We start from the raw sequence: 24,508 nt of genomic DNA, 5'->3' as shown, positions 1-24,508 counted from the left end.
TTTGCAGAATCCTCACATAGATTAAGCCTCTGATCATAGTCAGATGGATGTGAATAACCTTGTTATCAGGCAGAGAACATCATAAAGTTAAGACAGATGCAGGTAGGTTAAAACACACTATCTTCTAATTTGATCTCCCTTTTGACCCATTTTTAAGTTGTTTCAGTGGGAGGAGAAAAAGTAAAGGGAAATACACATGAATTAAGCGTCCAGTGAATGCCCTTGAACTCCAGACTAGGGACGTGAATAGTCTTGCTCTTACACAGACAGCACTAGAGTTATTATTCCAGATATAGTCAGGTTACAATTTAACACCTTACCATCTGATCTTCCTTTTGACCCATTTAAAATTTGTTCTAGTTTTTAGTAGTTTTTGCTTTCTTTTCGATTGAGAATTTTCTGTTTTACTTTGTTATTTTGTTGTTGTTTTTAGTTCTTGTATGTCTTTCTGCATATGAAACCCAGGAAGGTAAATCTATAGAGACAGTAACTGGATTAATGGTTTCTTGGGGTATGATTGACGAGGTTAGGGAAAATGAAGAGCTAATAACAAGGAGGACAAGAAAGAAGAAAATGTTCTAAACTTGATTATATTAATGATTGTACAGTTCTAGATATGATTGAACTGTTGAATTGTATGATATGTGGATTATATGCCAGTAAAATTGTTTTAAAACCAGCTATTTTATTTGACCACTTTGATAGGTAAAAGTGTCAATTCATAGTTTTAATGTGCGTTTATTTTATGAAATGAGGCTGTACATCAATTCATATGTTTGCGAACCATCATAACAGCATTCTAATGATGTTATATATTTTGATAGCAGATATTATTGAGGTATAATTTACATACAGTGCACAATATCTTAAGCAAGCAGTTTGATGAATTTTACATATGGGGATGTCGAAACTTTGTGGAATGGAAGTAAAAGAGAATGGAATTCTGTCACAAACTTTTGAAGCCCTCCTATGCGGACACCCAACCCACTGTTGCCCATGTGGATGTCTAAAGCAACTCTGTCACCCTTGAGAGTCTCTCGTGTCGCTGTCCAGCCAGTGTCACCCAGGTAAACCATGATGTGGACTCCTTTCACCACAGATACAGTGTGTCCATTCTTAGCATCATATAAAGCTAATAATATGGTATGTGTTCTCTTATATCTAATTGTTCTCACTCAGTGGTTTTTTTTCTCCTTTGGGGGGGTTTCTTTCTTTGTAAAAAAGGATTAATAAACAGTTTTATTTTCACATAATCCTCATATCATATAATTCAGTAGTTCAGCATGTTTTTGTGATTTATTCTTGTCCTATTCTGATGTCATTTTATTTTTATTATATTTTATGATCTCTTATGTATTTATAAAAGCTTTATTGGCATATAACCCACATATCCTATAACTTAATAATTCAGTCATATTAAGAAGAGTTGTACATTCATCACCACAATCAATTTTAGAACATTTTCTTCTTTCTTACACTCATTTTTAGCTTATGATGTCGTTTTAAATAGCAGCAAAGAGTAAAATAAGTGCACAGGCAATATGTTTTGATTTCTCATTATTATAAGCAGTACGATCATAAGCATCCTTGTAGTCAGATTTTTGCCTGTGTCGTGACCTCCATAGTATAAGTTCTTGGAAGTAGAAGGACATGTACAGTGTGAGTCTTTGAATCATACATTTCTGAACGGCCTCCATGAAAGTTGAATGGGTTTAATCTCCTGCCAGAAGTGAATGAAGGTGCTCATCTACACTAGGCATTCACATGATATCTTTGTTTTTAATTGGAAATGTGGCAAATGATGTTACCACCCTTGGCTTCCTTTTCTTTGAAAATGTTGAATGTCCTTGTTTATTGAATGTTTATATTCTTCTATTGTTAGCGCTGAGCTCTTGCCGACTTTTCTGTTTAGTTTATTATGCCTTTTTTGTTACTAATTTGAGAGTTCTGTAGGTTGTAAGAATATTAGTCTCAAAAACTATATATTAATTTTTAACTTATTTAAAAATTATATATTTTTATTTTAGAAAAGTTTTAAATCTAAATGAAAATAGAACAAAATCCCCTAAATTCCAAAGGTAAACACTATGAACATTTTTCTCTTATACTTATGTCTATTTATATATTTTGTGTTTGTGTGTATGTATACATATATGCATTTTGTTTACAGAAATTGTATCATCCTTTACACACTATTTTAACCTCCTTTTTTTGCTTGACAGTATTTTGTGCACATCTTGTCATACTGTTACATTTTTTTCTATAACATCTCTTACAATATTTTAAAATGTAAAAGCAATATGTTGTCATTGTAAAACAATATCACAGATCAGATGTTGACAGAAGTTCCGGCCATTCTGCTCACCAGTGATAACCACCAACAGCTACTTTGCATATAGACTTCTATGATCTGTTTTTCCTTCTTACGGTCTTGGTGGTTTAGTGGTTATGAGTGGGCTGCTAACCACAGGGTCACCACTTCGAAACCACCAACTGCTCCTTGGGAGAAAGATGAGGCTTTACAGTCTCAGAAACTCACGGGGGCAGTTCTGCCCTGTCCTATAGGGTCACTGCCAGTCAGCATCGATTTGATGGCAGTGAGTGTGGTGGGGTTTTTGTTATTTTATCTATGTAGTTTTAATTACACAAAGGGATTAAATGTTCAACTGCTTGCCAAAGGTTGGCAGTTCTAACCAACCCAGAGGCCAGGCCTGGCTGTCCTGACAGGCTTGAAACCTCTCTGAAACAGTCCTACTCTGTACTCATGGGGCTGCCCTGGGCTGGAACTGTCTCAGTGATAACTTACCCCTCCCACCATATTGTTTTCCCATAGCAATCTGTCTGTGTGTGCAGGTGTATAAATACACACACACACACACACACACACACACACACACCAACTTCACTCATTTCCATGGTGGTAGCATATGGAGGTTTCAGCCAACCTCCACTTGGTAGATGTTGAGGTGTTTTGATTTTCCTTTTATAAAGCCACTTCTGTGTGACCGTCCTTTTATATCCATCTTCGAATGGTGCAGCACATCTTTGGTAAGCTAACTTCGGAGCACCAGAATTGCTGGGACAGTGTGACCCGTGACCCGTATGAACATCTAACTATTGAATAGAATTCTTTCCCAGCGGTTTACAGCATCGACTACTTTTACAACCCCTTCTCCTTGTGGATTCCGTTCTTGTGGGCTTCAAAGGCTTTTGCAACAGAGAGACCGGGTACATATTTCAGGTAGATATTTTTTCCCCTAGAAGCCAGATTTTTAAAATTTGTAATATGAAAAATAATACTGATTCGTTTTCCCTTACATGAAGAAATCTAAGGAGGAAAACAAAAGGATGCACTGTTGCCTCACCTTTTTGACATTCTTAGACAATAATCGTGTGTGTGTTTTGATCGATGTAAATAAGGCAGGCTACAAAATGAGCGAAAGCGGTTCTCCACCAGTTTCCCTCCGCAGAGAGACGACTGTTCACACTCGCATCTATCCCCCTGGAGAGCAAGCCTGCAGCTCTCTCACACCCACCGCCATAGACGGCTACACGAGTAGCCAGAGGTCCACGTTTGCGACTCTCCGTAATTAGCTAACAAAATGCCGCCCAGAGCCTGATTTCAATTGGATAAAGATGGGCTCCACAGTGAAACAATTTGACGACCGAGTCCCAGTCTCTGTACCGGAGGGAAAACACAGCTGAGAAATTTGTCACGCATGATAGGAAAGAGCACATGTAGTCTCATTTAACTTTCCCTGAGGTCATCTCTCCAACACGATTGTTTTAGGTACCAAATATATTCTTGGCTTAGCTCTCTGCATTGTGAATATCTTGTATCGTTAGCACTCATATCAGCCAAAGGACTAACATGTTACCTGAATTAAACAACTATGCTTGTGGATCCGCGTTATTGGCTTTGCGGTTTCACTTTAATTAACATTGTTTCCCTACTTAAGGGAGACCCACACTTGCGATTTTATATATTTCTTCCACCAAGAGTTGATGTGGATATTTCCACATAGCTCAGGGTAATGTATATTTCATTTCTATAATTGGGAAATACTATACATATGTCTCCAAGTTTGCATCTTTCACTTAATGTTTCTCGAAGATCTTTCCATATCAGGATATATGGATCTGTTGAGGAAGACATTTTTTACCTTGCGGTAATTTTTTTTTTTTAATCATGGTGAAAATATATACAAGAGAACATTTCCCAATTCAACAGTTTCCACATGTACACTCAGTGACTTGGATTGCATTTTCTGTGTGGTGTAATCCTTTTTTACTCTTTGCCCAAATTATTCCACCACCATTAACGTCCACTCAGGGTTTCCTAAGCAGAAATTCTCCTTTTCCCCTTTAGAAGCACTCCCGGTATCCATCTTTGGCTTCTTTAGTCTACTCACTTATTTCAGAGAAGTGGGTTCCTACAGCATTTGCCCTTGCAGGTAGATTTGTAGTGTTAGGGAATTGCTCTCCTCACTCTCCATAGCCTGTGGCCCTGCTGTCTTTTCCTGTGTGGGTCCCCAGGACAGGGACAGGGGGTTGGGGGGGCTGGGGGGGTGGGGTGAGTGCTAAATCATCATGTCAAGATGGCATTTGCCTCACCTGTGTGGCACTCTTCGGTGGCACTCTACCGCACGGGCACAACTCTCGGGGCCACAACAAAGCTGTGCATCTCTCTCGTTTCCTTCATCTCCAGACGTGTCTGGGCGTACCCAGAGTTGAAGAATGGGGTGTCTGCCTTAGGGTTATGGAAGGGGGCTACAGTATGTCTTCTCCCTCCCCCGGCCTGCTAATGTCTGCCACCTTTCCTTTCCCTCCAGGGGAAGCCTTATGTGTTTGACCGTGTATTTCCCCCAAACACAACTCAGGAGCAGGTGTACCACGCGTGTGCCATGCAGATTGTCAAAGGTAATGGATGTGTTCTCTCCTTCCTTGCTTTTCTTTAAAAAACAAGAATGCACTGAGGTGAAATTCATACAAAGTTAATTAACCATTGTGAAGCATACCATTCCCTTTATTATTATTTTAACGTGCCATATCTTTACTGAATTACTCTCTTATACGGTTGCTGGGAAAATCAACAACGATTTTGGGAAATATACCCAAAATCAATGGGTATATATACCAAAGGAAAGAAAATGGGAAATATACCAAAGGAAAGAAATGGGAAATATACCAAAGGAAAGAAAACTGCCTCTAGTGATTTCTAAGCTAGAGGAGTGTTTCCTTTCTTTTCAGTTATTTTGGTTACCCTCTGGGCTCTATTTTTTCCTCCTCCACTCACCAAAGGACTCAATACATATGTTCCACCGATACGTCATCTACGATGATCTGTATCGTAGACACAGGCCCAAAGTGTGAGCACAGAGGAACCCACCACAAGGTGCAACGTCCTGCTTGGTTTCATCTTCTGCTTCTTGGCTAAAGCAGGCCTGGTTGATGGCCGTCCTCTACAGTGGGTGCCGATGAACCGCTGGGGACTAGACGTCGGTCCCTCTTGTACTCCCTTCCTTTTCCCCTCGAGCCGCTCCGCTCCTCCACCGTTCCCTGTAAACATAGCCTTTCGTATATTCACAAGGCGGTGTGACTACTAGGTGGGTTATTGCAGTGGACTCTGTCGGGCTCCTTGTTTCCCACCCCACTTCTCTCCACGAGTGTTCTTTTTCCCCCCTCTTTTCCAGATGTTCTTGCTGGCTACAATGGCACCATTTTCGCTTATGGACAGACTTCCTCAGGGAAAACCCATACCATGGAGGTGAGGACTCTGGACTTCGGTAGTCGGGGAGGAGTCTAAGTGGATGGCCGAGGAAGCTCTGTAAGGAAAGATGCAGGCTGGCCAGGACTGAGGCGGGTGGGCCCGCAGGATGGACGGAGGGGTGAGATGATACTGGGAGTTGAATGGGACCCCTCCGGCCTTCCACAGTTTACCCTGCGGTTCCCGTTTTCTTCCTGCGCTGTGGAAGAGCAGCAGCAACAAAAGTCTGGAGGACTTCTCCTAACTCGGACGGGGTCTTCTCTTTGTGTTCACCTCCAGGGGAAGCTGCACGACCCCCAGCTGATGGGAATCATCCCTCGGATTGCCCGCGACATCTTCAACCACATCTACTCCATGGACGAGAACCTGGAGTTCCACATCAAGGTGAGGGGCCTCTCCGCTGAGCGCTGAGAGGGAGGCACTGGTGTAGGGGGAATCGCTGCAGAGCCTAGGCACCTCCACCTCGCCTGGGCTCTGGCTCCCTGCCCTGTGCCGCCCTCCTCCACCCTTCTCTCCACCCCACTGCTCGTGGCTTCAGCTGGGGCTCCCCGGGGCAGAGTTGAGATAGGCAGTCTTCGCTTCACCCTCTCTTTCTCCTGTTCTAGGTTTCTTACTTTGAGATTTACCTGGACAAAATCCGTGACCTTTTGGATGGTGAGTGGCCTTTAGTCTCCGTGGGGCATGTGTGTGTGCAGAGGATGAGGAAAGAAAGATGATGTTGCTCTTGGGGTTAGGTCCCTGCCTTCTCTCCTGAGGACTGCTATGACAGAAATTCCACCGTGGGGGGGCTTTCATGAGCATACGTTTATTTTCTCACAGCTGAGAAGGCTGTAGGTGTGATTTCCGAGTGCAAGCTCTAGGGGAAGAGAGGGCTTCTCTCTCTTGTCTGAGCTTCTCTAGCATCTTCTTGGAGGTCTTTGGCCAGCTCCCACCCCTGCCTGCCCACTCTGCGAATGACCTCCTTTTCATTCTCAAACGTCATTGGCTTAAAGTGCATTCTACCCTGATAGGACCTAATTAACACAGCAACCCAAACCCACTACCGTCTAGTCGATTCCAACCACACAGGGCTTCCAAGACTGTACATTTCTACAGGAGCAGACAGCCTCATTTTGCTCCCTCAGAGTGGTGGATGGGTTCAAACCACTGACCTTTCAGTTAACAGTCCAACGCTTATCCCACAGCTCCACCCGTGCTCCTTCAAATTGCCCTGAACTCCCTATTCCTGCATATCTTACAACACATATTTTTAGGACATTCAGTTTCCATCTGCAGAAGTACTGTTTGGCAAGAGATAGAGAGGCCATACACACTCACACCTGAGCCCACCCTTTGCACACTCACCAAGAGTTTCCAAACCATTCTTGAGATTATCAGAAAGTGAGATCCAGGCTGCCAGATAGGCCACCCAGAAGGAGCCAGAGGCCTGGGGCTGGAGTCCGGGGGCTTAGACCTCATGGGGAGGTCTTCTTCCTTTAGCACATAGAGAAACCCCCATCTGAGTGGACTTTGGGGCGGGCGGAGCGGAGGGGAGCAGGCTTGCCTTATCTTGCGTTGTCTTTGTTCAGTGACCAAGACAAATCTATCTGTACACGAGGACAAGAACCGGGTGCCATTTGTCAAGGTGAGCGTGGGGGTAGTGTGCCAGTTTGGGGGAGGGTGGAGATGATGACCGGGAAGTCGAAGGGCACACCTGCAGGTGATGCCACGGGACTGGGAGGAGGCCGGACGCTCGGCAAAGACGCCGTCCTGAAAAGCTGTTTGCTCACTGTGCAGCCAGTCTCACAGAGTCTCAGGTCCCTGTTTGCCTGGCCCCGTCCCTTCGTCCCTGCAGGGTTGCACCGAGCGCTTCGTGTCCAGCCCCGAGGAGATTTTAGACGTGATCGATGAGGGGAAGTCCAACCGCCATGTGGCTGTTACCAGTGAGTGAGGGCAGGAGGGGCTCTTCTCTGCTCGCCGGTGCTCCGAGCCCCCAAAGCATGCAGGGATCCGGGGGAGGGGAGCCCCATCTGTGCACGCTGGAGCTTGGGTGGTGTGGCAGGCGGGCCCGGGGCACCTTTTCTCTAGGTGATGGGGTCGGTGCAGGGAAGGCTTCTCTCCTGCTCCCGTAGACATGAACGAGCACAGCTCCCGAAGCCACAGCATCTTCCTCATCAACATCAAGCAGGAGAACATGGAGACTGAGCAGAAGCTCAGTGGAAAGCTGTACCTAGTGGACTTGGCTGGGAGCGAGAAGGTTGGAGCCTGATGGGGGTGGGCAGGGGCGGAAGCCTTAGTGTGGCCTTTTGCGGAGAGAGGATGTTCTTTTCCATTTTTATGGTGGTGAAAATAGACATAACAAACTATACTGTCTCTCTCGACCATCCGCATGCACTATTCAGTACCATGCTCGGCAGCATGCAGGGCCACCAATCTCAATACTTTCCAAACCCTTCCACCGCCCTCAACCCAAGTTCAGTGCCCTCTAAGCAAAGCAAACACGCCGGCCCCTGGCTCCCCGCCACCCCAAGGACCCATGGAGAGTCTTTGGTTTCTCTGTAGCCACCTATTTTACACTAGTGAGATCATACGGTATTTGTCGTTTTTCTTTTTTCCTCTGGTGCCATACTACGCTCAGCAGGAAACTTTCCCGCTTCATGTAGGCTGTGGCCCTGATCAGGCCCGCTTCTCCTAATGACCAAGTAGTCCTTGCACGAGTATATGAGGGGCCCTTGAAAACTTTGTGGAAAAATTGCTTTGGAAGCCCCTTATTATTATTTTTTAAATCATTGTATTGGGGGCTCGTACAACTCATATCACAACCCATACATCCATCCATTGTCTCAAGCACATTTGTACATTTGTTGCTATCATCATTCTCAAAACATTTTCTTTCTACTTGAGGCCTTGGTAGCAGCTCCTCATTTCCCCCCCCCTCCCCTTCCCTCCCTCCCTCATGAACCCTTGATAATTTATAATTTTTTTGTGTGTCTCCCACTGTCTGATGTCTCCCTTTACCCCTTGTCTGTTGTCCATCTCCCAGGGAGGGGGTTATAGGTGGATCATTGTGATCGGTTCCTCCTTTCTCCCCCCACCTTCTCTTTCCCCTCCTGGTATGGCTACTCTCAATGTTGGTCCCAAGGAGTTTATCTGTCCTTTATTCCCTGTGTTTTCAGCTCTTATCTGTACCTATGTGCATGCTCTGGTCTAGCCAGATTTGTAAGGTAGCATTACGGTCATGATAGTGGGGGGAGGAAGCATTTAAGAACTAGAAGAAAGTTGTATATTCCATCATTGTGACCCTGCAGCTTGACTGGCCCGTCTTCTCCCCACGACCCTTCTGTCTAATTGCTTACAGGTTGGCTTTGGGCCTCCACTCCACACTCCCCACCCCCCACCCCCTTGAAGCCCCCTTATATATCACACTTTGTTTATCCATTCATCAGTTGTGGACTGGCCCTTTTTTGTTTGTTTGTTTGTTAACTAAAAACATTTTTATTGAGGCATAATAATTTGCATGTCATAAGACCACCATTCTCATGTCAACAGGTCCTTGGTTTCTAGTGTATGCACAGGAGTATGGACGAGTCACCACTGTCGAAGTGATTTCCCACCTCTCACCTTCCAGCCACCATGAATGTACTTTCTGCCCCGGGGGTTGTTTATTCTGGGCATTCCACCGACATGCAACCTTAGTTTCTGGGGCTGCGAGAGGCATTTTTGTAAGAGGTTTTTGGGAAACAGAGGACAGGCCGAGCCTGCCTCTCCTCGGACTGAACCTCTGAAGTGGAGAAGAGGGGGTGAGAGGCCCCTCATGATACACGTCCCCTGATGCCCTGCTAGGTCAGCAAGACTGGGGCGGAAGGAGCCGTGCTGGACGAGGCAAAGAATATTAACAAGTCTCTGTCAGCCCTGGGGAACGTGATCTCCGCCCTGGCAGAAGGCACTGTGAGTGCCCCTCAGACCCTACCCCAACTCCTCACTGCTCCACGTGCTCCAGTTCGATCCCGGCTGGCTCCTCTGCCCTCTCTGACCTTGGTCACCGGTCTCATTCTGACTCGTGCTCTCCCTCCGCCCCCAGAAAAGCTACGTGCCGTATCGTGACAGCAAGATGACACGGATTCTCCAGGACTCCCTGGGAGGGAACTGCCGGACGACCATGTTCATCTGCTGCTCTCCCTCCAGTTACAATGATGCCGAGACCAAGTCCACGCTGATGTTTGGGCAGCGGTCAGTGGCAGGGCCCCCTCACCCCGCCCCGACCGCGCTCTCCCCTCACGGGCGCTCTCACCCCCTTCCTCCTCTTCTGGTCACCCAGGGCGAAGACCATTAAGAACACGGCCTCCGTGAACCTGGAGCTGACTGCCGAGCAGTGGAAGAAGAAGTACGAGAAGGAGAAGGAGAAGACAAAGACCCAGAAGGAGGCGATCGCCAAGCTGGAGGCCGAGCTGAGCCGCTGGCGCAATGGTTAGCGGGCTCTGCCGGTGGGACAGGGAGGGAGCTCAGGGGCCAGGGACTCCCTGTCTAGGGCGATCTCTGGGCTCAGGTCAGTGTCCAGGAAGGAGGCTGCGTTTCTAGAGAGGTGGGGAAGAGTGGGCCGGCTGTGCCTCTCCTCCCTCCGCAGGGTCTGGATGCTGAGGAGGGGGCCGGGAGGGACTCTGCATGCGCTCTGTCCACTCCCACCCCTCACCTTGTCCTGCCCCTTCCCCAGGGGAGAACGTGCCTGAGACGGAGCGCCTGGCCTCCGAGGACACAGGCCTGGGAGCGCAGCTCTGTGAGGAGACCCCGGTGAACGACAACTCGTCCATCGTGGTGCGCATCGCCCCCGAGGAGAGGCAGAAGTATGAGGAGGAGATCCGCCGCCTGTACAAGCAACTGGACGAGAAGGTGAGGGCGGGCGGCCCGGGCCCTCAGCCAGCAGGACCGCAGGCTCCCAGGAGCCCGTGCTGCCCGTCTTTATTTATCCTTCCCGTCTTTACGAGAGTGAGAGCTGCTCCCTGTTGAACATGTAGAGGACAAACAAGCACAAGTCCGCCGTCATCACGCCTCTCTCTTCTGGCCGCCGCCGGCTGCACCTTGCAGTGGAGAGACCCCCGTGCTAGGAGCCCCGGTGGGGCTGCCGGGTCAGCGCGAACCCACGACCCGCTTTGCAGGGGAGAGATGAGTAATTCCCATACTGTACCAGGGGGCTTCAAAGAACTCATGGGAAAATGGAATTAAAAGATTAATAGGACTTGTCTGTGAACTTTTTGAAGCCCTTCCTAGTATATATCATTTTATAGCTCAATCATTCTTTCATTCAGCATTATAGGATGAGCTGTTTCTTACTTCATTAACAACTTTTTTCAGTTTTATTGGCATATAATCTGCCTATCATACAATTCAATCATTCAATCATATCAAGAATTGAACAGTCATTACCACCATCAATTTTAGAACATTTTCTTCTCCCCCACCCCATGATTAAATCACCCTTAAAATAAGCTGTGTAATCACATTCAGTTCTAGTGCTCCTTCCCCTTCCCACCTTGATTGTGCACTCCTGAAATCCCACCCCCCTCCCCATATACCCCCCACCCCACCCCCCTCCCCCTACAAACCCTTGCATCGGTCCTTAATCTCTATGCATCCATTCCTCCTTCTGCACTCCACAGACTTGAAAAGCCCACGGAAACAGTAATGCACAAAAACAAAATAAAGTGGTGAGGATGAAACAATCGTGATACATAGATAAAAATACGAACAATGAGTCAGTGAAAAATGATACCATCGATATTCCAACAGCCAGGGAGGACGTTTTTGTCACGGAACAGCCGAGAGCTCCTTGCGCCCAGAACAAACTCAGGTCGGGTCTAGAGGAAGGTCAAGCCTGATCCAGGATTACAATGATCTGTGTTTGATGATAAGACTGTTCCAGACCTTTGCCTGTGGCTGGAGGGGATCTGCCAGCGGCTTAATCTCACTGGATACTCTGCAAATGGGTTTGGGCCCCCACGGCCCTCCACAGCCTCCCACAAATTGGGTGTTCACAATGTTAGCTCTGATACTTTCCCCTCATCATCTTTGAATTTTCATCAACAATTCTTCATGACAGTGTTTTTAAATGACCGTCTCATGGTCCCCTTATCAAAAGCATATTAACAATTCACTTATACAGGTTTCCAGTTTTTTTGTTGGTGGTTTGTGTTTTCTTAGGACAAATAATACTGAAATGAACATCTTTGCCTTCTGTACTTAAGATTGTCTCCAGAATGGCTTGACTGGCATGTAGTGAGATTATTAGGTGAAGGGATGTGGACGTTGCTGTGTATAGTTAGCCATTGTCTAATGGGCTGAGCTATGGTGGTAGTGGTTATGCAGTGGGCTGCTAACCCCGAGGTCAGCAGTTCGAAACCACCAGCTGCTCCTTGGGAGGAAGAGGAGGCTTTCTACTTCCGTAAAGAGTTACAGCCTCGGGCACCCACAGGGGAAGTTCTGCCCTGGCCTCTAGGGTCGAGTGAGTCAGGAATGACTTGGTGGCCCTAAGTTTGGTGGGGGTAAATGGACCAGTTAGTAGACGGTTCACAGATGCTCTAGCACAGCACACATCAGTTCGGCAATTTTCACGCGTCGGGACAAAGCGAGGGCAGGAGGTAGCTGAAAGAAGCTGAGAAAAGGGCCTCTTTCTCTTTAGGGTACAGGGTTTCTAACTCAGTTTTCCCAGAATCCCCTCTCTGCGTCCCACCCCATAACTCGATTGGCAGGAGGAGCTCCCCTTCACCCCGTCTTTCCCCCTTGCCTCCACAGGATGATGAGATCAACCAGCAGAGCCAACTCATAGAGAAGCTGAAGCAGCAGATGCTGGACCAGGAAGAGGTAATGGGGAGGAGCAGAAGTCACAGGAACAAAGGGGTTGTTCATCCCTGCAAGGCAGAAGAGAGACCTTGCTAGACTAGATGGAAGAGGGCCTTCTGCTTGGGGACTACTCACCTCCCAGGGTGATAGGAGTCTGGGAACTTAGCAGGGGGTGTCCTGAAAGCACAGCTTCTAGGGCAGTGGTTCTCAACCTTCCTCATGCCGCGACCCTTTAATACAGTTCCTCATGTTGTGCTTCATTACTGCTTCATAACTGTAATTTTGCTACTGTCATGAATTGGGCAACCCCCTTGAGAGGGTCGTTGGACCCCCAAAGGGATTGCGCGTGATTGAGAACCACTGTTCTAGGGTCTAGAGCCTCTTCATTCTCGGCTGATGTCCTAGAGGGGCCTGAGCCCTGTGAAACCCAGAGCACATTTCCTCTTGACTTTGGTGCTTGCTTCTCCCTTGAGCCGTACTCGGCGGGAGGGAGGGGGGGCACGGGGGCACCCGGCTTCCCCAGAAGCAGTCCCTGGATGCAAGCTCAAGCTTCCTCACCTGCCTCCCTCTCCTGGAAGCTCCTGGTGTCCACTCGAGGAGACAACGAGAAGGTCCAGCGAGAGCTGAGCCACCTGCAGTCAGAGAACGACGCGGCGAAGGACGAGGTGAAGGAAGTGCTGCAGGCCCTGGAAGAGCTGGCGGTCAACTACGACCAGAAGTCCCAGGAGGTGGAGGAGAAGAGCCAGCAGAACCAGCTGCTGGTGGATGAGCTGTCTCAGAAGGTGGTGAGTGGCCCAGTAGCAGCCCGAGGGCGCCTTGACCTCAGACCATCTGAAGGAGGACTGCTCACAAGGCGGAGTCACATGGGCGGGCTCCTTGGCTTTGCAGTGTGTCAGGAAGCCCTCCCCTCCCCTGTCACTGCACTTTGCTCTCGGGCCCCTTGTACTTTAAGACCCTTGGCAGCAGCTCCTCGGGTCATGCCTGGGGGAAGAAGCCCCGGCCAGGACAGGGGAGGGGAACTGGTCGAGGGGGATGAGAGTGACCGAAGGTGCCCTTCCCAGGCTACCATGCTGTCCCTGGAGTCTGAGTTGCAGCGGCTACAGGAAGTCAGTGGACACCAGCGAAAACGAATTGCTGAGGTGCTGAACGGGCTGATGAAGGACCTGAGTGAGTTCAGTGTCATCGTGGGCAATGGAGAGATTAAGCTGGTGAGTGCAGAGGGGCAAGAGGCTTGATGGTCATCCTCGGCCTGGGCCTGGGCCTGGGGCGGGGGAACTACAGGGAAAGAACTGGGTCCTCGGCTAGACTGAGACAGCGGGCAGAGGGCCAGGAATCGTGCCCTCCAGCTAGACACAGGGAGATGAGGAGAGGCTCAGATGGACACCGCAGAACCTACACATTCTAACGGGTGCTCAAGCAGCAATGGAGGTGTGCTCGACAGGATTTAGAGACGTTGTTGCTACGTGCCGTCAGGTCGGTTCCGACCCATAGCGACCCACACGTGGCAGAGCACAGGCCTGCCCGTTGTCCTGCACCATCCTCAACTGTCCTATGCCTGCAGCCGCTGCCTCCACCCCTCTCGGGGAGGGCTTCCTTCTCCAGGGGCTGGCCTCTCCTGACAACGCGTCCAAAGTACTCGAGAGGAAGTCTCGCCCTCCTTGCCTCTAAGGAGCACTCTAGCCGTACTTCTTCCAAGCCAGATTTAGAGATGAGAGGGTTAGAAATGACACACAAGTATGTGAAATGAGTGACCTACCCGGTGGTCAAGCAGATCAGTTGGACGCCTCAAGAAAATCTTACTGCTCTGGAAGGTGACCCGGGGGCTGTTGGAACCGGGTCCTTAAATGCAGGTGGTTGGGAAATGTCAGGCAACAGGGGACCACAAAAGGCGCCTCTGAAAATACCCAGGTCATCTGAGTCCCCGTGTCTGGAGTGGGAGGGAGGGAGAGAGCAGAGGGGCGTTGGGGAAACACCTCTCCCCTCCTCTGCTCCACAGCCGGTGGAGATCAGTGGGGCCATCGAGGAGGAATTCACCGTGGCCCGCCTCTACATCAGCAAAATCAAGTCGGAAGTCAAGTCCGTGGTCAAACGGTGCCGGCAGCTGGAGAACCTCCAGGTGGAATGCCATCGCAAGATGGAGGTGACTGGGCGGGAGCTCTCATCCTGCCAGCTCCTCATCTCCCAGGTGAGCCACCAAGGCGTCTGGGTGCCCGGGGAGGAAGGGTCAGCCGACACCCATCATCTGTCTGCCGGAGGCCTGGGGTTGAGTGAAATCAAGGACTGAGGAGTAAAAGGTGGCAGACAGGGATGGGAAAGCTTGGGGGCAATGCTGGTCCCTAGAGCTGAAGGTCTCAAGGGATGGGCCCTCCAGAGAAAGGGACCTCGGGGCTGCATTGTCATGGAAGGCCTACCAGGAGCTGCTGGGGTGTGCAAAGGGAGCTGGAGTTTACCCGGGCTGTGCTGCTAGGGCTCCACCTAGGGGTTACACATTGGGCTGCGATCCTCAAGGTCTGCAGTTTGAAACCACTAGCAGCTCTGAGGGTTAGAGACGGGGCTTTCTACTCCCGTAATAGTTGCAGTCTTGGAAACTCACAGGGGCAGTTCTACCCTGTCCTCTAGGGCGGCTGGGAGCCAGGATTGAGTCGAAGGCAGTGAGTGCGGGCTGCTAGGAGTTGTACCATCCTTTGCTCCATCCTTCTTTTTCCTCTCATCCACCCTTCCTTCCCCAGCACGAGGCCAAGATCCGCTCCCTCACAGAGTACATGCAGAGTGTGGAGCTGAAGAAGCGGCACCTGGAAGAGTCCTATGACTCCCTGAGCGATGAGCTGGCCAAGCTGCAGGCCCAGGGTGAGGCCTTCTTAGCCTTCCATCCCGCCAGTGCTGGGGTGGAGATCTCACGGGGAGGGGCCAGCCACAGCCGACAAGCATCAGTACCACCCACCTGCTGGGTCACCACCCTCCAACTCAACATCACGGAAGCCAGCACACACGCCAGGGAGCCACGTTGCATGTTGCTTATTTTGCATGAACCATAACCCTCCATTGTTCTCAGTCTCTGCTGTTTTGAATTGGACTGTCCTTACCCAGAAAAATCTTCCTGTGGGCTATTTGGGTGGCTGGCCCTGCCCTGCCCTGCTGGGGACTCTGGTCAGTCTCCAGAAATTCTTTCTGGAGAAGGTGGAAGTGGTATAAGCTGGCTTTTCCTCTCCCCCCTTCCCCAGAAACTGTGCACGAAGTGGCCCTGAAGGATAAGGAGCCAGACACACAGGATGCCGATGAGGTGAAGGTGAGTGGGAATGGGGACAGTGGGCTAGGGGCACTTAGGGCCGGGAGAGAAGGGCCTCGGCTGGCCCCTCCTGTGGCTGTGTCCGGAGTCTGACTTTGAGCTTGGGCCGGGGGTTTGCAGAAGGCCCTGGAGCTGCAGATGGAGAGTCACCGCGAGGCCCATCATCGGCAGCTGGCCCGGCTTCGGGATGAGATCAATGAGAAGCAGAAGACCATTGACGAGCTCAAAGAGTGAGCATGCCCTGGGCCAGGGCCGGGCTCCGCCCATATTGGGTCCTCTCAGCTACTCCCTCTGGAGCCCAGGATTGGGTTCGAGAGCTTCCTTGAGTTACTCCCTCAGCAATGCCGCAGATTTGCAGGCCAGCTTTAGGAAATAGGAGGAAGCAGAACTACCCTAGCCTTGAGCTTCTCGTAGTTCTCCATCTCAGGGTTCCTTCCTCTCTCCTGGGAAACAGTGCCCCGTGGGTCTGCCTCTGCTAGCCAACGGTAGATGCATCGATCTTAACTGAACTCACTCGATCAGGGCTACTCACCCCCTCGGCTCAGCTTTCAGCCAAACGTCAGACAGGTCTGCAAGGGGGGCAATAGCACCAGTGAGGGGTGCAGCACCCTTTAGAATCAGTAAGCAGTTGAGATCCGAAGGGCAGCATTGACTCAGGCCCAAGTTCAGAGCGTTGGGGAAGAAGGACTGGAAACAGGGAGGAAGGGGCTTAGTGACGGGAGAGGGATTACAAGTGGATGAGCGGAAACATTGTGTACGAGCTGTTGAATGTAAAACTGATGATCCACCTTGTAAACCTTCACCTGAGTCCCAGAAAGAGTTAAGGAAAAAGCAGGGGGAAAGCAGAGGAGACATTTTTCAGCCAGCCTCCCTTTCTCCCTCAGTAACACCCTCCCTCCCCCGCTGCCCCTTGCCCTCCACAGTCTGAATCAGAAGCTCCAGGTAGAGCTAGAGAAGCTGCAGGCTGACTACGAGCGGCTGAGGAGCGAGGAGAATGAGAAGAGCGCCAAGCTACAGGAGCTGACGTGAGTGACCGACCGCCCCAGGCCACCTCACTTCCCAGCTGCCCATGCAGCAAACCCGCAGGGGCAGGGGGCAGGGGGCACGTGGCTCCTGTCTGGCAGACGCCTCAGAGGATAGCTTGGGGGAGGGTAAAGGAGGGGGACAAAAGGAGATGATCAAAAGTGGCCGGTATTGAGGATCAACGACATACAAAGATGTTTGCGACGATCTGTTAAGTGTTAAAAGCAGGTTTTTCTTTTTTTACACAACTCATATTTTGATGTCTGTATCTCCAAAGGATTCCCTCCCCCCAAGCATATGTGTGTGTGTGTACCTGTGTACACATATGTACAGGTGGCCCCCAAGTTAGAATGACATCTTTTCTTAAGTGTGTCTTTCGGTGGAATTTCCAGGTACATCAGAGCAGGCGTCTGTGGTTACAAAGCAACAAGAATGTTGTGATCTCTTAAAAAAATTGGTATGTACACATATACCTCTCTGTACTCCGGTAGAGGGAGGAAGAGAGTCAGTCTGTGAAATGAAGCCACGAATGGCTAATCATTCGACACTAACTGAAAAGTTAGTAGCTCTCACTCACCCTGAAGGAAAGGCCTGGCGCTCTGCTTCCAAAGGTACAGCCTTGAAAGCCCCAAGGAGTGCAGTTCCACTCTGCAGCACCCGGGGGCGCCCTGACGCAGAATCGACGCCACAGCAGCGGCGCTGGCTCTGGCTTCCCCTCTGCTAGCCCTTCAGTGTTCGGTAAACTTGCTCCCACTTTGAAACAAAAGCCTCATCACAGTCACCTTCACTTGCTCCAAGTGCAGCTTTTAAATCATTGGAAAGACTTGGAGCCTTTTTTTCTGGTGGATCAGTATCATGTAATTATTTTTTTAGTAAATCATTTTATTGGGGGGTCTTATAACAGCTCTTATAACAAATCCATACCTCAATTGTATCAAGCACATTTGTACATATTTTCAAACATTTTCATTTTCAAAACATTCTTTCTACTTGAGCCCTGGGGATCAACTCCTCTTTGTTCCCTCCCTCCCCTTGTGACCCCTTGATAAATTATAAATTATTATTATTGTCATATCTTACACCATCCGCTGTCTCCCGTCACTCATGTTTCTGTTGTTCATTCCCCAGGTGGAGTGGGGGTGGCTATATGTCAATCATTGTGATCGGTTTCCCCTTTCTCCCCCTTCTACCTCCACCCTCCCCCTCCCCTCATGGTACTGCTACTCTCGTTACTGTTCCTGAGGGCCTTATCTGTCCTGGATTCTGCGTGCCGTGAGCTCTTCTCTGACTTGAAGCCTTTCTTGCACTGAACAAAACACCCCTCAAACTCGCTGCTATGGAGTTGAGTCTGACTCACAGGGACCCTCTAGGACGGAGTACAACTGCCCCTCAGGGTTTCTAAGGCTATAGTTCTTAATGGGAGCAGACAGCTTCATCCTCTGCCCAGTGAGCAGCTGGTGAATTCCCACTGTTGACCTTGCAGTCCAACTGTTAAGCCCGACTTTACCCCGTCTTGCACTAAGAACCCCAGATTCACTGCCATAAAGTCTATGTCAACTCACAGCAACCCGACAGGACAGAGTAGAACTGCCTCTGTTAAGTTTCTGAGACTGTAACTGTTTATGGGATTAGAACTGCTGACTTTGCAGTCAGCAACCCAACACATAACCCCCTGTGCCACTAGGACTCCGCTTCTTGCACTAAGGCGAGGCTACATTAGAACCACAGACACCTCCTCTGATGTACCTAGAAATTCCACTGAAAGACACGCTTAAGAAAAGATGTCATTCGTAACTTGGGGGCCACCTGTACATATGTGTACACAGGTACACACACACACAGATGCTAGGGGGGGGAATCCTTTGGAGATAGAGATATCAAAATATGAGTTGTGTAAAAAAAGAAAAAAGAAAATTAATACAAGTGAAACTGCAATATCAAAAAATATATATATGAGTTGTGATTTCATCTGTAAGTAGTTTCATCATGGACTTTTTGTAAGACTCATTTTACTTAACTCCTTCCCCCCCCTAACTTTTGCACAATGACCATGAGTAACTTGTATGTAAAACAGAAATCAAAGGATAGGAGGAGGAAGAGATGAAGGAAGGGAGACTCCTGTGGGACTTGCTGTTCCCTCCTCTCTCTCTCCTGCTGCAGATTTCTGTACGAGCGACACGAGCAGTCCAAGCAGGACCTCAAAGGGCTGGAGGAGACCGTTGTGAGTGGTTGCCCTTCTCGGCCAAGTTACAGAGTGGGGTGGTGGGGTGGTACCTTCTGCCCCCGTTTCCCCCAGCCCCATTCCACCTGCCACCAGTCTGTATCACACTCAAGGGACGAGTGGCTTACCGGCCACATCACCCGAAGGTGCTAGTAATTTTGGATGGAGAGAGTTGACCTAGCGTTTGACTCCCCCGATTTTTCACCGTTCCCTCCAGGCCCGTGAACTCCAGACCCTCCACAACCTTCGCAAGCTGTTCGTTCAAGACGTCACGACTCGAGTTAAGAAAGTGAGTGCCAGCCTCAGGTGGGCTCAGCCCTGGCCTGGGCGGGGCCTTTGGGCACAGCCTCAGGACAGTCACCCTTTCCCCCCTCTGTCTGATGCCAGAGTGCAGAAATGGAGCCCGAGGACAGTGGGGGGATTCACTCCCAAAAGCAGAAGATTTCCTTTCTTGAGAACAACCTGGAACAGCTTACAAAGGTTCACAAACAGGTAAAAGAGGGGGAAAGCAATGAAGAAACGGGTTTGAGGCCAGGTGCCTGCATCGTACCCAAGTCGTTTTGGCGGGCCCTTGGATTCAGGAAAGCTTAGTAGCATGTTTTCCTGACCTTTCCCTTTTACTCCCCATGAGCCCCTTATTGACATGACCCCATGTCTGGCTCTAGTTTTACCTTCTTTGTTCCTTGCCTGGTTTCCCTTCTCAGAGCTCCCTGCCCACCTCTGTTAGATGTGGAATTTCCAAGCCCTGCCTTGGAGGGAGAAGTCTCTGGGTGGCACCATCAGTTAGGTGCTCAACCAAGAACCAAAACATTGGCAGTTCGATTTCATGCAATGGTGCCTCGGAGGAAAGGCCTGGTGATCTGCTTCAGAAAGGTCACTTCCTGGAACACCCCACTGAGTGCAGTTCTACTCTGCACACACAGGGCTGCCGAGTTGCCACTGACCGGAAGGCAATTGTTGCTGTTGGAGGTTTCAGAGGCTGGGGGCTACAACTGTACCAGAGGGTTCCTAACCCGATTGCCCCCGGAATTGGAAGACCGGGAGGCGAGAAGAACCAGGGGGCTTGGGTCAATTGAACTCTCCCTTTCGGAGAGCACTCCTTGTGCCTACGCCCGGGGCAGGCACGCAGGGCATTTAGTTATGTCCACCAGGTGACTCACCCAGACCTGGTCAGGGCCAAACACCTGTGTATTAAGCTGCTGCTTCTCTGTCCCCCCCACCTTGCTGCTGCCGTTCTTAGATGGCTGACTGGGTTTCAAAGGTATGGGGGTGGGGGTGGGGGGTGGGCAGGAGGGCCAGACCCAAGGAGTCAGGACAGGAAATGTTTGGTGCATACAGAGCAGGAGCACCCACCTGACCTAAACGCCTGAGCCTTGGAGACCAGCTCCATAGTCTGTCGACTGGCGCTGGGAACTGATGTAGCACGTAAACTCTCTGGAGCCCTGGTCTCCATCTCGGCTTGTCAAATCCACCTTCAAATGCCATTGGAACTCACATTCTTCCCAACTGGACCTTAACCTTCTGTTTTCCACAGTGTTCGAGCGAAGACTCGGTACATGCCTTTTTCTCTAAGGGGGGAGGGGAAAATTCCAAGCCCTGAGGCCCAATGAGAACCTACAAGATGCCTTTATGGTAAACCTATGAAAACCAGAACCTGTGTCAGGCGGAAACTGTCAGAGAAGGAAAATGCACATATTTTCCACTGAGTTGAGTCATAGAATTGTGCTAAGATTGCCCCTGCCAAAACTTGTGAGACCCAGGGGAAAAAAGGTGGGGAGGCTCCTGTGGCACTCTCCCAGGGTCTCCTGCATTTCCTGTGGGCTCTCGTCCCGTCCTTTCCCTTGTGCTCACGAGGAAGACCAGGTCATACGTAGCAGGGGCCCCTGGTGACGCAGTGGTTATACATTGGGCTGCTAACTCCAAGGTCAGCAGTTTGAAACTACCAGCCGCTCCTCAGGAGAAAGATACAGGGCTCTTGCAAAGAATCACAGTCTCGGAAACCCAAGGTTAGCATCGACTCAGTGGCAGTGACCTTGGCTTGGGTTTGGCGATAAACAGCATTACAGGAGCATGAAGCAGCATGAGAGCTCTGCCGCTCTGTGTTCCCCCCGTGTGGGTTCCCTCCCTGCCCCAGTGCAGATAGCTTTTAAAGGAACCTTTTTCCTCTGGGAAGCCACGGGCTATCTTCCTCCCACTTCCTGATCCCTGGCTGGGATGGGACAACCGGTTGGGGCTTGACAACTACCTTCAAGGTTGGTGATTTGGACCCACCCAGAGACTCTGCGGAAGGAAAGCCATCGAGTCCATGTAATGGGAGTAGAAAGCCCAGCCTTTCTCCTGCAGAGCTGCTGGTGGTTTTGAACTGCCTACCATACAGATCACAGCCCAAGGCATAACCACTACACCACCAGGGGTCGTTGGCAGAAGCAAGGCCTGGTAATCTTCCTTTGTCAAGATTACAGCCAAGAAACCCTTATAGAGCAGTCCTGCTTGCTAACATATGCGCTTGATCGGTGTTGGAAGCAACTTAATGGGAACGCATTTGCTTATTTGTTTGAATAGACTAAATGAGGACCCAAACTCTGCCTGAGCAGTCATAAGATTAGAAAGTGAACCCACCAAAAGTCCAACCCACTGCCATCGAGCATAAGACGCCCCACCTCCAGTTTTCCAAGGGTGTAAATCTTCCTGGAAACAGACGACTCATCTTCCTCCCCAGGAGAAAGCTACAGCCGGACGCTTTAACCACTGTGCTATCAGAGCTCATTCCAGAAAGGAAAAGGAGAGGAACTTCTTAGTTAACAGAATCTCAAAGCCAGGTTTACCGGCCCCATTAAAAAGCTCTAGTGGTGCTGTGGGTGAGGCCATCAGGCTGCACCATCTAGGCCAGCAATTCCAATCCACCAGCCACTCCATGGGAAGACAATCGAGGCTGCCTGTTCCCATACGATTTGCAGTTTGGGAAGCCCTGTACAGGGCTGCTGAGGGCCAGAATTGACTTGGCTGTGGGTCTGGGACTAAGCCCAACTGTCCCAGCACGGTGGTGCACAGTCTGTAAGGTATCCACCGTGAATACTGCACAGAGCTCCGCCCAGCTTCTGCTCCCCTTCCCCAGCGGTCCCTGTGCCCGACTCTCCCCATGCCCTCCTCCCATGCCCGCTCCTTTTGCAATCATGGCGCCCCAGCTGTTGTGGGGAGCCTTATAAAAAGCTCAGGAAGTCGTTTCTGGCTGCAAGGTGGTGGCTGCCACACTCTAGCTTTATTTAAACGGGGTGGGGGTGGGGGGTGGAATTCCTTGAATATAAGGTCATGGGCGCAAGGCTGGGAGCCCACAAACATTTTCTTTCCTCCCTGTGGGGCGCTGTGTGTGTGTGTGTGTGTGTGTGTGTGTGTGCTGGCTGCGGGCTCCGTGTTCCAGCTTAAGCTCCCGCTCAGCACCTGACCCTCCTCATTCTCCGCGCCATGCCCACCCTCAGAGCTGCTCCCATGTTCTTGCTGCCCCACCCGTTGCATGTCCACAGAGATAGCTCTGCGCCAGGGGTGCCTCCCTCATCCCCTGGTTGCCCTGGGCCGTCAGTTTGTCACAACTTCCCAAAAGCTGAATGGGAGAGACTGGTGCGGGGAGGGGGAGGGGGCTAGGCCCAAAGGAGCCTGGGCCCCCCTGTGTTGTCACAAGTTCAGGGCTACCACGGAGACAGCACATTTTGCTGCCCTGAAGATGTCACTTGACAATGCCTGACCCCCCTGTCCTCAGAGAGAAGGAAATCAATGGCACTTTTGGGAACGGGCATGGATTCTTACTGTGCAACAGTGTATTTTCGTCTTCTAATGCTGTTTCTTTATTCCCTCGCCCCACCTCCCACCCCCACACACCACCCCACAGCTGGTACGTGACAATGCAGATCTGCGTTGTGAGCTTCCTAAACTGGAAAAACGACTTCGGGCTACGGCTGAGAGAGTTAAGGCCCTGGAGGGTGCACTGAAGGAGGCCAAGGAGGGCGCCATGAAAGACAAGCGCCGGTACCAGCAGGAGGTGGACCGGATTAAGGAGGCTGTTCGGTACAAGAGCTCCAGCAAGCGAGGCCACTCTGCCCAGATTGGTGAGTGGAGGTGGGGGGCGGGGGTGGGTGGGTCAGTAGGCAAAGTGGGATTATCCCTGGAGCTACTTTTCCAGCAAATTCCTAAATGCAATTCGATGACTGCTTTTCACTCAGCCTCCAGCCAGACCCTGGTCTCAAAAAGGTCAAAGTGTAAACCCGAGTTATCTTACAGAAGCGCCTCCATTCAGCTTTCCCAGGTGCAGGGGCACTTGGTCGTGTGACTGGTGAATGCTCAGCATTTCAAATACGATTGGTTAAGAGCAGTCTCAGATCTCCATCTCTACTCACAAGGAGGGAAGACAGGGCCTCTCTCCCAGCTTGCCTTTGTTTTTGAATCCCTCGTGTCTTTGGTCCAGGGAGTTGAGTGCTTAAAAGACAGCAACACTGAACTTCCCACACTGCAGGCCATTACCTCAAAGATGAAATCCCTTTAGTCGCTTAATCTTTTGGCTCTCTCTTCTGTGAACTTACTGAACGTCTCTCATTGTAAAATAAAGATGCTGTTTAAATATATTAAAAAAAAAAGTGACTCCGTTCATCCCAGCTGGCTGACCTCAGCGAGCCAGGTAATAAACTCCTCAGACTCATTTCCCTTGTTGGTCCGTTGCAGCCAAGCCCGTCCGACCGGGCCACTACCCGGCGTCTTCACCCACCAACCCCTACGGCACTCGGAGCCCGGAGTGCATCAGTTACACCAACAACCTCTTCCAGAACTACCAGAATTTGTACCTGCAGGCTGCACCTAGCGCCCCCTCAGACATGTAGTAAGTAACCAGCTGGGGCCACAGGCTGGGACTCCCCAGCCCAGGCTCTCTGGACCGAGTCCAAGGCATAGAGTTGGGTCAGCCGTTGGGTGAGGTTTCGTTATTTTGCTAAGGCCTGAGTTCTGAGCCTTTCCAACTTCATACACGTGCCTCTGCCCTCCCAGCCTGGGCCCATGCTTATCGTCCTCAGTTCTCCAGGACTGGGACAGCTCGCTTCTTGAGGCTGAGGGTGGGAAGGTCTGGTGGGTGGAGGGTGGGGGCCAGAAGCGAACTCTGTCTCTGCTCCACGCAGCTTTGCAAACTCCTGTGCCAGCAGCGGGGCCACATCTTCCGGCCCCCTGACTTCCTACCAGAAGGCCAACATGGACAACGGTGAGTGACAGGGCAGGGAGTGCAGCCTGAGCACCAGGAGAGAGCTGAGAAAACGAAGCAGGCCTCTAGCGACAGCTCCGACACTGGGGCCTGGGGCTCCTGTACTAATGGTTTCCTCCTGTGGCGAGCCCTACCCCTACTTTCCTCTCCTCTCCGGGGGGG

The 24,508-nt window shown here is 50.4% G+C and overlaps 1 protein-coding gene across 3 annotated transcripts in view; it reads left to right on the top strand.

The window, feature by feature from the left end:
* Window positions 1-24,508, top strand: part of KIF5A (kinesin family member 5A) — a 34,233-nt gene that overhangs the window by 7,591 nt on the left and 2,134 nt on the right. For 2 of the 3 annotated variants that reach the window (XM_045290455.1, XM_045290471.1), the window contains exons 2-27: window positions 4,833-4,920; window positions 5,694-5,767; window positions 6,047-6,151; window positions 6,373-6,421; window positions 7,336-7,391; window positions 7,602-7,689; window positions 7,879-8,003; window positions 9,590-9,694; window positions 9,828-9,976; window positions 10,065-10,213; window positions 10,458-10,633; window positions 12,533-12,601; window positions 13,159-13,365; window positions 13,642-13,788; window positions 14,577-14,765; window positions 15,310-15,427; window positions 15,802-15,866; window positions 15,987-16,096; window positions 16,790-16,891; window positions 19,050-19,110; window positions 19,328-19,399; window positions 19,498-19,602; window positions 20,351-20,371; window positions 22,994-23,210; window positions 23,821-23,974; window positions 24,267-24,346. In XM_045290455.1, the coding sequence (XP_045146390.1) occupies window positions 4,833-4,920; window positions 5,694-5,767; window positions 6,047-6,151; window positions 6,373-6,421; window positions 7,336-7,391; window positions 7,602-7,689; window positions 7,879-8,003; window positions 9,590-9,694; window positions 9,828-9,976; window positions 10,065-10,213; window positions 10,458-10,633; window positions 12,533-12,601; window positions 13,159-13,365; window positions 13,642-13,788; window positions 14,577-14,765; window positions 15,310-15,427; window positions 15,802-15,866; window positions 15,987-16,096; window positions 16,790-16,891; window positions 19,050-19,110; window positions 19,328-19,399; window positions 19,498-19,602; window positions 20,351-20,371; window positions 22,994-23,210; window positions 23,821-23,974; window positions 24,267-24,346 (2,881 nt within the window). The remainder of the gene's footprint in view (window positions 1-4,832; window positions 4,921-5,693; window positions 5,768-6,046; window positions 6,152-6,372; window positions 6,422-7,335; window positions 7,392-7,601; window positions 7,690-7,878; window positions 8,004-9,589; window positions 9,695-9,827; window positions 9,977-10,064; window positions 10,214-10,457; window positions 10,634-12,532; window positions 12,602-13,158; window positions 13,366-13,641; window positions 13,789-14,576; window positions 14,766-15,309; window positions 15,428-15,801; window positions 15,867-15,986; window positions 16,097-16,789; window positions 16,892-19,049; window positions 19,111-19,327; window positions 19,400-19,497; window positions 19,603-20,350; window positions 20,372-22,993; window positions 23,211-23,820; window positions 23,975-24,266; window positions 24,347-24,508) is intronic. The other variant, XM_004700515.4, reaches the window with a different exon arrangement.

This window comes from Echinops telfairi, unplaced genomic scaffold (genome assembly GCF_000313985.2).
Source record: "Echinops telfairi isolate 266 unplaced genomic scaffold, ASM31398v2 ScPeMD7_2;HRSCAF=8, whole genome shotgun sequence".
In the NCBI taxonomy this organism is placed as follows: Eukaryota; Metazoa; Chordata; class Mammalia; order Afrosoricida; family Tenrecidae; genus Echinops; species Echinops telfairi.
Note: the sequence above shows the minus strand (reverse complement) of the source record. Positions and strands in the feature narration are given on the sequence as shown.